This window comes from Anser brachyrhynchus (assembly GCF_964034855.1).
Source record: "Anser brachyrhynchus genome assembly, chromosome: 6".
NCBI classification, from domain to species: Eukaryota; Metazoa; Chordata; class Aves; order Anseriformes; family Anatidae; genus Anser; species Anser brachyrhynchus.
Window position 1 is genome coordinate 18797737 of NC_137700.1, and position 12159 is coordinate 18809895.

The 12159-nt window shown below is 37.0% G+C and overlaps 1 protein-coding gene across 26 annotated transcripts in view; it reads right to left on the minus strand.

The window, feature by feature from the left end:
• Nucleotides 1-12159, minus strand: part of CTNNA3 (catenin alpha 3) — a 488015-nt gene that overhangs the window by 43848 nt on the left and 432008 nt on the right. For all 26 annotated transcript variants that reach the window (XM_080597472.1, XM_080597453.1, XM_080597454.1 and 23 more), the window contains one exon: nt 10061-10242. In XM_080597472.1, the coding sequence (XP_080453598.1) occupies nt 10061-10242 (182 nt within the window). The remainder of the gene's footprint in view (nt 1-10060; nt 10243-12159) is intronic.

Genomic DNA, 12159 nt, shown 5'->3' on the forward strand with positions numbered 1-12159 from the left:
TATTTTACTGGGAAGCTGTATTTGCTCTAATGTAGTTTGTCTCATTTCTAGTCCTGGATGGATGTTAAGAAGGATAGACAGACAAATTTATCTGTCTTAATCATTATATTACTGTATTGAGTATGATCCTTGCTTTAAGATATGCTTTGCTATGCATGTGAGGCACGAACATTAGTTCCTCATTAACCTCCTGGCCCAGCCAATAAACACTTCTATCACATCACTTTTTTGCTTCATCTGTGCTAATGACTGTAGTACTGGTATCAAGAAGTATTAGGTACCCTGAAGTAAGTGCTAGACTATTTGTAAGATTACTGAAAGTGCAAGGAATTTGAGGTCTCCCAAAAGAACAGAGTGAAGAGAAACAGTTTTTAATTCTTACTGATTTCTAGAGGGCCTATTGTTCTCATAAAAGTATTAGTTACTTAGAGATACCGAGACAGAGGTCTTCAAATATTTTTCAAAATTCCCACTAGTATATTGCTTTCCTATATGTATACTATAGAACATACAGGAGATGTGACCTTAACAGGTCAGCAAAAACAATGGATTTATAGTATACAAACACATTTTCCTGGTCTTAAATTTATAAAACTTAGTACTGCTTTTTAAATAATGAGCCTTCTGAGTTTTACTATGTGGAGCATGTAATTGCACTAAGAATCTGTCTTCACAGCTTCCACACCTACAAGGAATTCTATGGCATAAAAGAAATGATTGAGAAATGGCTATGGACAGTCCAGCAGGGAGTCAACTAAACACTGCAAAAGCGAACATCACCAGAACTAAGCTGAAGAATTCTAGACTTCCAACCAGCTAACTAGCAGCACTCACTCCTTATGAATACAATGTTATATCCATGCTATTGGGAAGGTAGTTAACTTTGAAATGCTTTCTTACTCAAAGACCAAGTATAGGCTTGGTGTAATTCCTGTTTCTACAAAATTTAAGAGCTTTCTATTTCAACTAGCAAATGACTTCTTGTTTTCACTCAACATGATGTTCTTTCGAAAGAATGCCTATTGGTATCTACAAAAAGCTCAAGTTCTGAGCTCTGTTAATTGCACCTACACCTGACTTCCTTGCATGGAAAATGCAAACTTACAAAATGGTTTGCAAGAACTGGCAATATAAAATGGAAACTAGGGTAGTTGCATGTCAAAATAAAACAGCTTTTGCTGCTTTTATAAAAACTGTGTAACCATTAAGCTTGATACTGTGAAGCATTACTTTCCTGTTTAGATTTTACTTAAATCAAGATGAATAAATATAAAAATCTTTTTCTAGAAAAGTTAACTTAAACTCTTAATTCGATAACCCTCAAATGAAAAATTGTTAGAATTGGCAATTAGAGAAACAGTGAAATAATTACATGTGGTTACAATGTAGAAAGATATATAGCTAAGTCAATGCAAGAAATTCAAAATAACAGAACATCTGCATTCTTTTTGTAGAACAGCTAGCATTTTTCCCACTACAATTGCTCTCCCAGTGAACAATTTTAGAGGTAAAAGTTTATCCTTCCCATATTAGGGAGGAAAAATAAGATCAGCAAAATGCAGCTTCAATCAATAGTGATTCAGGAGTGCAAAGTTCTTGCAAATTTTATGTAATTAGCTTACCCCAAAACCAATATTTTCCATTAAAGCCTTACTTTGGAATTGTAACTTCACTCACAGATCAGTATTTTCTTTCCAGAACTAGAAGCATCACAGCATTGATCAGAATTCAGGAAAGACATAAGCAATTGCATATGCAGCAGTTTAATAACCGAGAGTTACTAGGTTAATTATATTTTAATTTTATAAATAATTTGAAAGTTAATAGCATTCACAGGGGAAGCTGAAGTACCTGCTGTATTTTAGAAACTCTTTATTTTGAGTAACACATTAATAACTTCAAACTTTACAATCAAATTAAGAGACTAGAAAGGAACAGTATGTGTGATTAAATGTTCAAGAATGCAGAAGCTATACCTCAGGTATCATTACAGCAACTGCTGCTATAAACCTGACTGTCCTGTTCCCACTGGAGAATATTCTGTACACCTACAGCACAATGGAATGGTCTCTGCCAAAGAGCTTGTAATGTAACAAGAAAGAACAGACAACTCCAAGCCAGTCTTCAAATCATCTTCAAAAAGGTAAAGAGAATCTGCAAAACTACAGGCAAAAGCCTTACCTCAGTTCTGGGGAAAATTATGGAGCAAGTCCTTAAGGATGGAACACTGAGGACAGCAGTATGATAAGGCAAAGACAGTGCAGCTAAAATAAGTGGTCTGTCAAACCAACTGCCTTCTGTGATGAAACAGCTAATTCTGTGGATGTGGGGACAGCAGTAGATGTTGTTCACCTTCATTTTTAGCGATCTTACAGTATCCTTGCAGACAAATCAAAGACTTGGCTAGACAAGTAGACTATGAAGTGGATGAAACTGGCTGAATTGCTGGTCTTGCAGCATAATGGTCTGAGTCAAACTTTGATGGATTGTTTAAGTGGTGCTTCTCAGGGTTGACAGTGGGGCCAATACCGTTTAACACCTTCCTTAACAAGGTTAAGGTGACAGAACATGCCCTCAGAAGTCTGCAGGCAATACTGATTTGAGGTAGTGGTTGAAACTTGCCTGGTGGGGCTGCTGTTCAGAAGGATCTCAGCAAGCTGAAAGAATGGGCTGACAAACCGTGAACTTCAACAAAAGCACATGCATGGTCTTGTATCTGGAACAGAACACCGTGTATAACTGCAGGGGAGAAGTAACTGGGTAATAACTTTGCATAAAATGACCTAACATGAGTTAGCAGTGTGTTTTTCTACAGTGAAGGCTAACTGCATAATGGCATACATAACCAGCAGCACAGCCAACAGACTGAGGGAAGTGATGGCCCTGTACTTAACCCTTGTGAGGCTGCACCTTGCATACTTTGCCTCATACTGCCTGGGCCCTCGGTGCTACAGGACACTGGCAACCTGAAGAGAGCCTAGAGGAAGGGCAGGAGCACATGATGCATGGGACAGAGGCTGACAGAACAAAGCTTCTTCAGCCTCAAGAAAAGGCGGCAAAAGAAGAGACTAATCTGCATTCCCCTATCTAATGGGGAGGATATGGAGGAGATGGACACTTTCCTCAGAGGTACACAGTTAAAAAAATAATAATAATAAAAAAGTGAGGTATGTAGGACATAAACTGCAGCTAGAAAATTCCTGTTAGAAAAAGGGGATGTTGCAAGGTTTTCCCAGAGAGGTTGGACAACACCATCTCCAGTCTCAGGAATTTTCAAAGCCTGATTGGATGTGCCCCTGAGGCAAATTGATCTAATGTAGCAATCAGTCTCTCTGAAAAAGCTGGATAACCACCAGAGGTCCCTTCCAACCTCATTTCTTCTATAAGCTGGTAGGAACAAATGAATAAGCATCAAGATGAGACTGGACTGTGGGATAAGAAGTGAGATCAGCAAGCTAGAACACTTGCTGATCTCCAATCCTCAATAACCTGGTGCATTTCCATGAGGGATATGAATGAGAATAAGGAGCTTCACAAGTACAGCACAGAAAGGATGTATTTAAAAATGAAATCTTGAAGGTGGCAAAGGAATATATATTTATTAGGGATGTTATGAGCTGACTGGAAACACTGTAGTGAGAGAGGTAAGAGGTACACCAAAAGGTTTTGACAGTGAAGGCAGGTGGCTAGTTTGCAGGAAAGGTGAAAACAGAACTGTAAAAAGGCTGTGTTTAAAGGAACAACAGAGAAAACATAACAGGAAGGAAGCTGCGTAAGTGGCAGAGGCATAAAATGTAGATTCAAAACAAAGCCAATGCATGTAAGCATGTGTATGCAACTACCCCATTTCCTCCTTTTGATGCTGACAGGAGCTTTGGTTTATCCTTTCCTTTTAGTATCTCTGGTCTAAGTGTGAGCAATGGTTAACAATTGCTTACTGAAGTTAGTTTACACATGGTTTAGATGCATTTTGTCATGTTAACGTTGCAGAGGAAAGCAAGCAATGTTGCATTCATTGTTTTGGTCACTAGCTGTTCACTGTATTGTTTTATGAGTATTTAACACATTTTCTTAACCTGCAAATCAGCAAACAACATTGTATGTGTCATTCTTCTCACCTAACCCATTCTTTAGCTAACGTCTTTATCCATTTAGAACCTGTTTTTCACAGTTCTGAAGTAAATCCTGACTTTAAAATTTCTAACAAATATATACAAAACATACCTGAATATTTTACTGTTTGTCAATTATGCATAGAACAGAAAAAAATCAAATCCATTCAACTTGCAGGTAAGTTGGATATCTAAATACCTTGACTATGGAGTGATAACCAGATTTTGTGTTTAGGTGGAAGAACAAAGCTTGGAACATTTGGTTTCAGCACTACATTCCCCAAGGTGACTGTCACTTTGAAATAGAGTTGTATAAAAGAACAAATATAGATGTCTTAAGAATTTAAAAAAATCTGTCAGAGTATGAATATTCAGCACTTTAAAAAAAACACTGCCTTTTAAGAAATTATAATGAGCCCTAAAAAAAAGGAGACCACTAGAACAGCAAATGGTATTTCTGAATAAATGTTTGCTGGCATACGTCCTCAGGAAATACCTGAAACTCTTTACAGCTAACATATCTGCAAGAGCATCCACATGAATACCATCAATTATCACTCAAATGTCATATGAATAAAGATATAGTACCATGCATGAAATCCACTCAATCTTTTGAAGTGGGAGAGGATGATGTGTGCGATTTTTGCCATCAAAATCCCTTCAAAAATCCTCACTTATTTGTGAAACCTGAGTTTGTATACACCTTAGAAGCTCTGACATGCAAGAGGAATGAGCAACACCAGCTGATTCTGCATGATGTGATTTAACTCAATGTATCTCAACACTTCATCATGTATCTGAGGGACCATGTTTCCACTGGAGGGGAACAACTGCCTGCGGCTACTACTTAGTAGACATGCAGTTCTGGCAAGACAGCCAGTATCTTGCAAGTACTGCAAGATCTTAGTTAACATTTATACTATTCCAGCTAATGCAATTCTATTGTTCATTTTAACAATAAAATCTTATCTGTTTAATCTACCATGTTGTATGAAGTAGATCCTACTGGTTCTGTTCATCAAAACAAGTATGATAAAACATGCAAATATGTGCACACAACTAAATTATACTTGCTTTAGAAATGAATTCGTCATAAAGAACATCTTTATGCAATTAGTTCTGGTCAAAGTTAGCTTCAAGATAGAACCCTAAGAGAGTTCATCTACTTTGCCATGTAGCTGAATGGTCCAAAATAACTTTATGATGTCTCAGTGGGACAAAACTGCTTTTGACAAAACAACTTCTCATCTTTAGGTAATTTTTGATGAAATGCTGAAGTTTAAAGAGAGCTGTTTTTTTCCTCTTCGTATGATGCAAATATTAAGTGCCTGTGGACTCTCAAAAGGATCCCAAACTGCTTACTGAAATAATGAAGAGCTTTGAATACTCTGATAGCAATGAGCAATGAGAGGGAATTTTTATATATACCCAAAGTAGAACTGTAGATTTAATGGCATCAATCAGTTCAGGGGCTTTAGCAATGCAGGTACTATTACTGTATTAATAAGATGATATTAATAAATATGTATTGCCACATTGTTTGTCAGTGACAGACTAGGGGTGGGGGGGGAGGGGCAAGACAAGACGGGTGGGGATGAATGGAAATGATAGAAATCTGAGGGCTAAGAAGGGTGAGAAAAAGGTGAAGAGGTCAGTGGATTTGAGGGGGCAATGCAAGAGCTCCATAGTATTTCAGGAAAGTCTCGCTGTTGAAGAGAAACTAGCAGGATCATGAGTAACTCTGAATTAGGACACCAGGAAGGGCAAAGAGTGAGATATGATGAGGAGCTGTGTGGATGAACTTGAATAGGAATGGAATCCTTTTTTTCTCTTCTTCTAGTCCTGTGGTCTCTTCAACTCCCAGTAAGTACAGAACTGGCATCCTACCCTCTTCTTGGGTCCCCGCTTTTGCTTTCCCAAGCAAACACTAGAGAGGGACAGCAGCTAAATTAACACTCAGGACTGTAGTTGTTAGCAGGTGTGGAGATTTGCTAGATTTGGCAGCTGCACTTGGGGTCTTAACCAAGACTACTATTGAGAGAAAAATGTTACGCTGGGTTGCAGTCTCTGTAAGTACTACAGGATTTTGGCTTATAATAAGGATAACATGGGGACAGTTGGGGGGGGGGGGTTGATTTTGCTAGATTTGTTTTTTAAAGTAATGTTAATTTCCTTTATTTTGCTATCTTTACTATTTTTCTAGTATTAACTCTGATGTTAGTTGCCATTTAAAAAGACAAGTCTCAATTACCAATGGCAAGTGAGATGCATTTTGTGAAATGCTTGCTGATGATAGTCGCACTTGCAAAACAGGCAGGGGTAAAATTGCAGTGACTATAGCTTACTGTTTGATGCCAGATGAAGTCTAGTAAAATAAACATTTTTATTTATCCAAAATATAGGTTAACTGTTCTGGATCTGCCCCTTACTGTTGCTATACCAAAGGTGACCGGTAGTGCCTGAGAACACAGCTGGCTTTCTCACTTCCTTCCCCGTGAACCATCCAGGGATGAAGACTGCTGAGGCCACAGCAAGCACCAGCTTGTCTTAAGGTTTGAGCTCTCTATTCAAAGGTCTTGAGCACAGAAGACATAAAGGATTATGACATTTTGTGTTTGTTGCAGCGGATGCTACTCAGGTAAATAGTGGATTTCCCTTTTTTGTCATTTATTGTCTGAGTAGATTTCTGTTTCCCTTCAAATGCACTACAAAGCCTTCACTTTTATTTAATCTTGATGAGCGTCTTCCAAAGGTTTAGATTTTGGAGACTAGAGAATGTTTATCAGTTGCATCACAGGGAAGGGAAAGCAGCATTTCAGTTCTTTGTTCAGCTTTTGAAAGCATTGTTTCCTGGGTGAGGATGAGATTCACGGGATTTGTCTGTAGTTTTTCCTTTTGGCCTTGTTAGATGACTTTATAATTAACGTATTTTTTTTTTTGTTCAAAGTCATTTTGAATTACTTAATTCTCCTCATGTGCAAGAGTTCTCCAGCGTCTTACAGAACAGTGTGTGATAGGATGATGGCTGAAGACTTAAGTGCTGGTAAGAGCTTGCTTGGTTTGACCTCTGTCCCTTTGTGGTCTCGAGTCTCTGACATCTGAAATGCCAGAGGACAATGAGCAGGAACAACTTGAAAACTCAGTCTAGAACTTACCCCCTACCAGTTCCAAAGTAGGATTCATTTGTTCTGGTTTGAGCTTCCACTTTTTCAGCAGAGACTGCTGTGTGGGAATACGCTATTTTAAAGGAATAGCTTCTGCCTCTGCAGTGAATGAGTTTTCATCCTTTAAATTGAAGATAGCTCTGTGACTGAGCTTTTAAGCAAACATAACTTATGGAAGTAATCTATATAGACATAAAGCAGTCAATTAATTTAACTCACTGCTTTTATATATAGATTTTAATATTTGTGACATTGTTTCATTGTATTGATGGGTGGTATCTAAATTGAAGAGAACAGACCAGAATTGGCCTCTGTGGAGGTAGACTTTTAAGGGTTATAAGAAGAGTCTAGTTTGGATTTGGGTTGTAGGATCTATCTGTAAGTGTCTCTGTGTACTGTACTGTAGTTTAAAATCTTGGCCTGTGAATCAGTTGGTTCACTCTAAACAAAAGAGTACTTGCTTACAAATATGAGACATTAAAGAAAATATAATTTAATGCAACAAAGAATTCTAAAGTGCTTATATAACTACATTAGGGCTCAACAAGCTCATATGACTCAGAGTTGTCTTAAGAAAGGTCCATTAAAACTCTTTAAGCAGTTGATTCAAAGCTGTTGTATGACTTCTCAAGTTACTGTTTTTCAAAGCTGCTTTTTACAGAAACTGAATGTGTTGCTAATAAACAGGCTTAGGTACATTATTGATCTAGAGTCCCAAATGCACATATTTTTCTCTCAGTAAGAAAATACTTTGTTTTTTTCTAAGCTGTCCAACAATTCTCAAATAACATTATTGGTAAGGAACCTTGCAGTGCTTTTGAAATAACTGTTTATTTGTAAGTTTGTCCCAAATGCAGGACTGAATTGTTTTAAAATACGTGGAAAAATGTGGAACAAAATTATTTCCAAAAGGGCATCGGGTTAGGGAGATATGTATATGCTTCCTCTGGGAAGGTGTGGCTGCTATGTTGTAACCTCAATTCTGTGATTCCAGTGTTTTGGAGCGTACAACAGGTAGAATGACTCAGAAGAGAACTGACTTGAAAACGTACATGGACATAATCAAATACAGCTTTCTAACAGTTTGAGATGAAGTTATGTAAGGTACCAAAGTAAGACATTACTGCATACACAATATGGTAAGGACAACTTGGCTTCTGTTACTAACAGTCCTAGAAACGTAACAATAGACTTGTTAGGATAGCCATACTCCAAAGAAGTTACAACTTATGCATCAAGCATGCAGTAAACGAGTATTTTGTATATACTTGTGTTTCTCATACTATTGTCTAAACATCCATGAAGTAAAAAGATTAGTGTACTTCCTAAAACTGGGAAGAGAATCATCAAAATGCATCTTAAAATATTGTAGAGTTCCTTAATGTACTTTGAAGTAAAGAATAGGATTCCCCCTCTCTCATCCCAGTAGATTTTAGTTTTCCCCTCGGGTAAGTTTTTCTACCAGAGTCTTCTCACAGTTCTCAGCAGAATCTCTGGTGATCTGCAACACTGAGCAAAAACTTCTCTTGGACTCAAAACTGCAAATTATGCTGTTTTCAACAGAGAGCCAAAAATGCAAAGTTAGGAACGTGAACTGGCCTTGTTAATCTTGATTAATATAAATCTAATAATTCAAAGAATTTGGTGAGAGGTGACTTCAATTGTAAAGCCTGACTTGAGGGCAGAACATCTTCTTTTACAATGGTCTCAACTCAAATTGTATGCTGCAAAAAGAATAAAAGGATTTCAGAGTTCAACATACATTTTTTGACTCTCTCACATGAAGGTGAATTTAAAATGGGCTACCACGATAAAATGCTACAGTTGTCTTCCTGAGAACAGGCCTAAGCCAGATCTTGGCTTTGTTAGCTGTTTCAGCTGTATGCAACTCTTAATTTACACCCCTGAAGAATCTGCCCAAGAGGCTTAGATTTTTCTTCGTATCTTGCATGAAGCGACTTATTTTATGAGACATGAAAGGTCTTGCAAGAGCGCTCGTGTTTTAAGGCCTTACCTGCCTATCAATAACAATGTTATTAATAACCAAATCTTAAATTAAAAAAAAAAAAAAAGAAATGCACAACAACCAGTACATACCTTTGGTATAACTCATTTGATGAAATTTACTGAACATATATTCAGTACAGGGCAGAAAAAGCTTCTGAACTTAAGATTGTTTCATATATACAGTTATTGCACAGAACATACGGTCAAGAGAGAAATACCAGTTTTGAAAGCTGTCTACTGTAGGACATTTTGTTTTCCCAAGCTACATAAAGTAAAGTAGCATGATACAGTTCTGATGAAAGCAATAGCAGGTAATGCAATGTAAAATATGCGTGACTCTGAATGTATACACCAGACATGCTCTGTCCAGTATGTTTTATGCATGACTAGAATATACTACATGCTAGACAGCATGGTATGGTACAAACAGAAGAGTAACAGACAAGACAGAAATACAGTATAAAATCAAGATGATTGTTTCTTTTTTTCTTTCATTGAGAGGAGAAATAAAGTGTTAAAAAATTAAAAATATTCCAACAAGCCAAATGAAAAACGACAGAAAAGATTTAAGGACAAGCATGGTTTAAAACTTCAAACCTCCCCTCCAACATTTCTGTGCTACCAGCTAGCATTGTAAAGCTAATTACATTATCTTAGCCACTCAGCTTCGTAAAGACACTGTCAACTGACATTAAAAACTTACTATTTCCTGTCATAACAATATGACAATGGCCTCCAAAATTTATAAGTACTGAAGAGCATTTTTTGCATAATTACCGTGTGAAGTCAGTCATCTCCATCATAATCACACACATCCTCTTGGCCAAAACAATGATGTCATTGCTGGTATCATCCCATATTTCAATCTCTGCATCAAGCTTACTCTTGACTTTTTTGAAGTCAGCCACTTGCTCAGCAATCTTTTCCTTTTCAGCCTCTGGCAGTTGAGTCATCTTAGCCTGAAATATAAAATAAATTTATTTGCTTAACTTCTGTTTGTCAGGGAGGGTTTTTTGTTTTTGCTGGTGGTGGTAGATGTTTGGTTTTTTTTAATTGCTGGGTATTATTAAACACATATCTGTACATGCTGTGGCCTGAGCCAACTGTTCCAGCCTGAGCACCTTTGAATTTCAAAATCATTACACTACCATTGGGTTGGGTGAAATAATAAGGTTGGTAGAATGCAAACAGTGCTGTCCCATGAAACCATTAATATTAATGTAGTCAGAGAAACAAGAAAAAATTCTTCCAAACAGCCTTTGTAAAATATGACTGACAGATTTTCCTTTTACTGTGAATGAGAAGCCTAGTTTGTTTGTTTATTAAGTATGATATATATGCAGGTTATAAAATGCAATATATTTTCAGATAGAGGAGTACAAAGAAAAAGGTTTAACGCTCCTAAAACTTTCAAGTGTGCTTGCCCTCTCTTCTGAGAAGGTTCCCCAGGGTCATTTTAAGAACTGGTGAAGATTTGTTTGTTCAAATCTGCATCATGTCTTTGAAGAAGATAAAGAAACAGATTAACGCATTAGAAAATCAGCACGGGACTAAAGTTACCAAACAAGTACCTTGAATGCCAACAGAAAAATAAATATCCAGTGTTCAAATGCAGCCACAGTCAAACTGGGCTCAGGTAGGACACGTCTCTGTACTAGGCTGCAGCTCTAGACTGGTATGTTTGCAAACATTCCACAAGCTAAAACTGTTTCAAATTAAGATTTAGTATAGCTAGAGAAGTGGTGTATTCTGTGCAATTTCAGACTATGGAATCATAATATACACTTAACACATGTATTCTTCCTATATTTAAGTATTATGTTTATTTTTAGAAGTGCTCAATATATTAATACTGAAACAACTTCTAAAAATGCAGCATGGTGAGAATGGAAATACTTTCCCTAGTATTCTTCTTCGTAAGCAAGATTATCAGTTTGCACCAGACAAGGGTCAGATACATTTGCTGTTGTGACACACAGGCCAGGAAGCAGACAAAAATAATAGGGAGCCAAAACAAAAACACAGTTAACAAATAAGCGAAAAAAAAGTATCTGATTCATGAAGATCTGTCAAGAAAAATTTAGAGCTTTTACTTCTCATATTATGCAGGACACATTACCTAAATATTACTGATCTGATAAATGGTGTAAATTCACTATGAAAGCAGAAACAGAAGAAAAATACAGTTTGCCAAGTTTGCCATGAAACCTGTCATTGTTTGGGATTGTGTTATTGGTGATTTCCTGATTTCTTTCTTTCCTTTTTTTTTTTTTTTTTTTTTTTTAAGTACTGTGCATTATTTCCATCAGGAAATTTAAGATCACTTACATAAACTAACTATAAATAAGTTTAATTTCTTATTTCAGATGGAATCAAGCAGAAGTGCAACCGTGGTTCAGTTGCCAGTAAACTGAAATCTGCAGTTATTGTGGAAGTGATTTTAAATTTCATGGATTAATTTAGCCAGAACCAAAAACTGCTCTTGCCAATTTTCTAACCAGTGTCAGCCAAATCAAATTCAGTACAAAGCAGATTCCCTGAATGAGAAGTTTCAGGAAGTTCATGTTCTTCCTTGGCTCTGCAGTCACAGAATCAGAAGCTTAAATCCCCAAATGGCTGTTAAGTACAGGAGGCAGTTCCTACAGGACTGCATCTCCAGAACAGAGCTCGCCTGCTCCCAATTCAGACACATAATCCAACAGTGGGAACTGCCTTCTAAGGGATTCTTTGGTATCAATTCCCCAAAACTTGAAAGTCCTGATAGGTGATTTGAAGCAAAGCTCAGGTTTGTCGCAGTTGATTTGATATTTTAAATGCATAAAAGAAGTAACTGTTGGAATTCGTCGTAAAAAACAAAAATGAACTCTAGAAAAGGA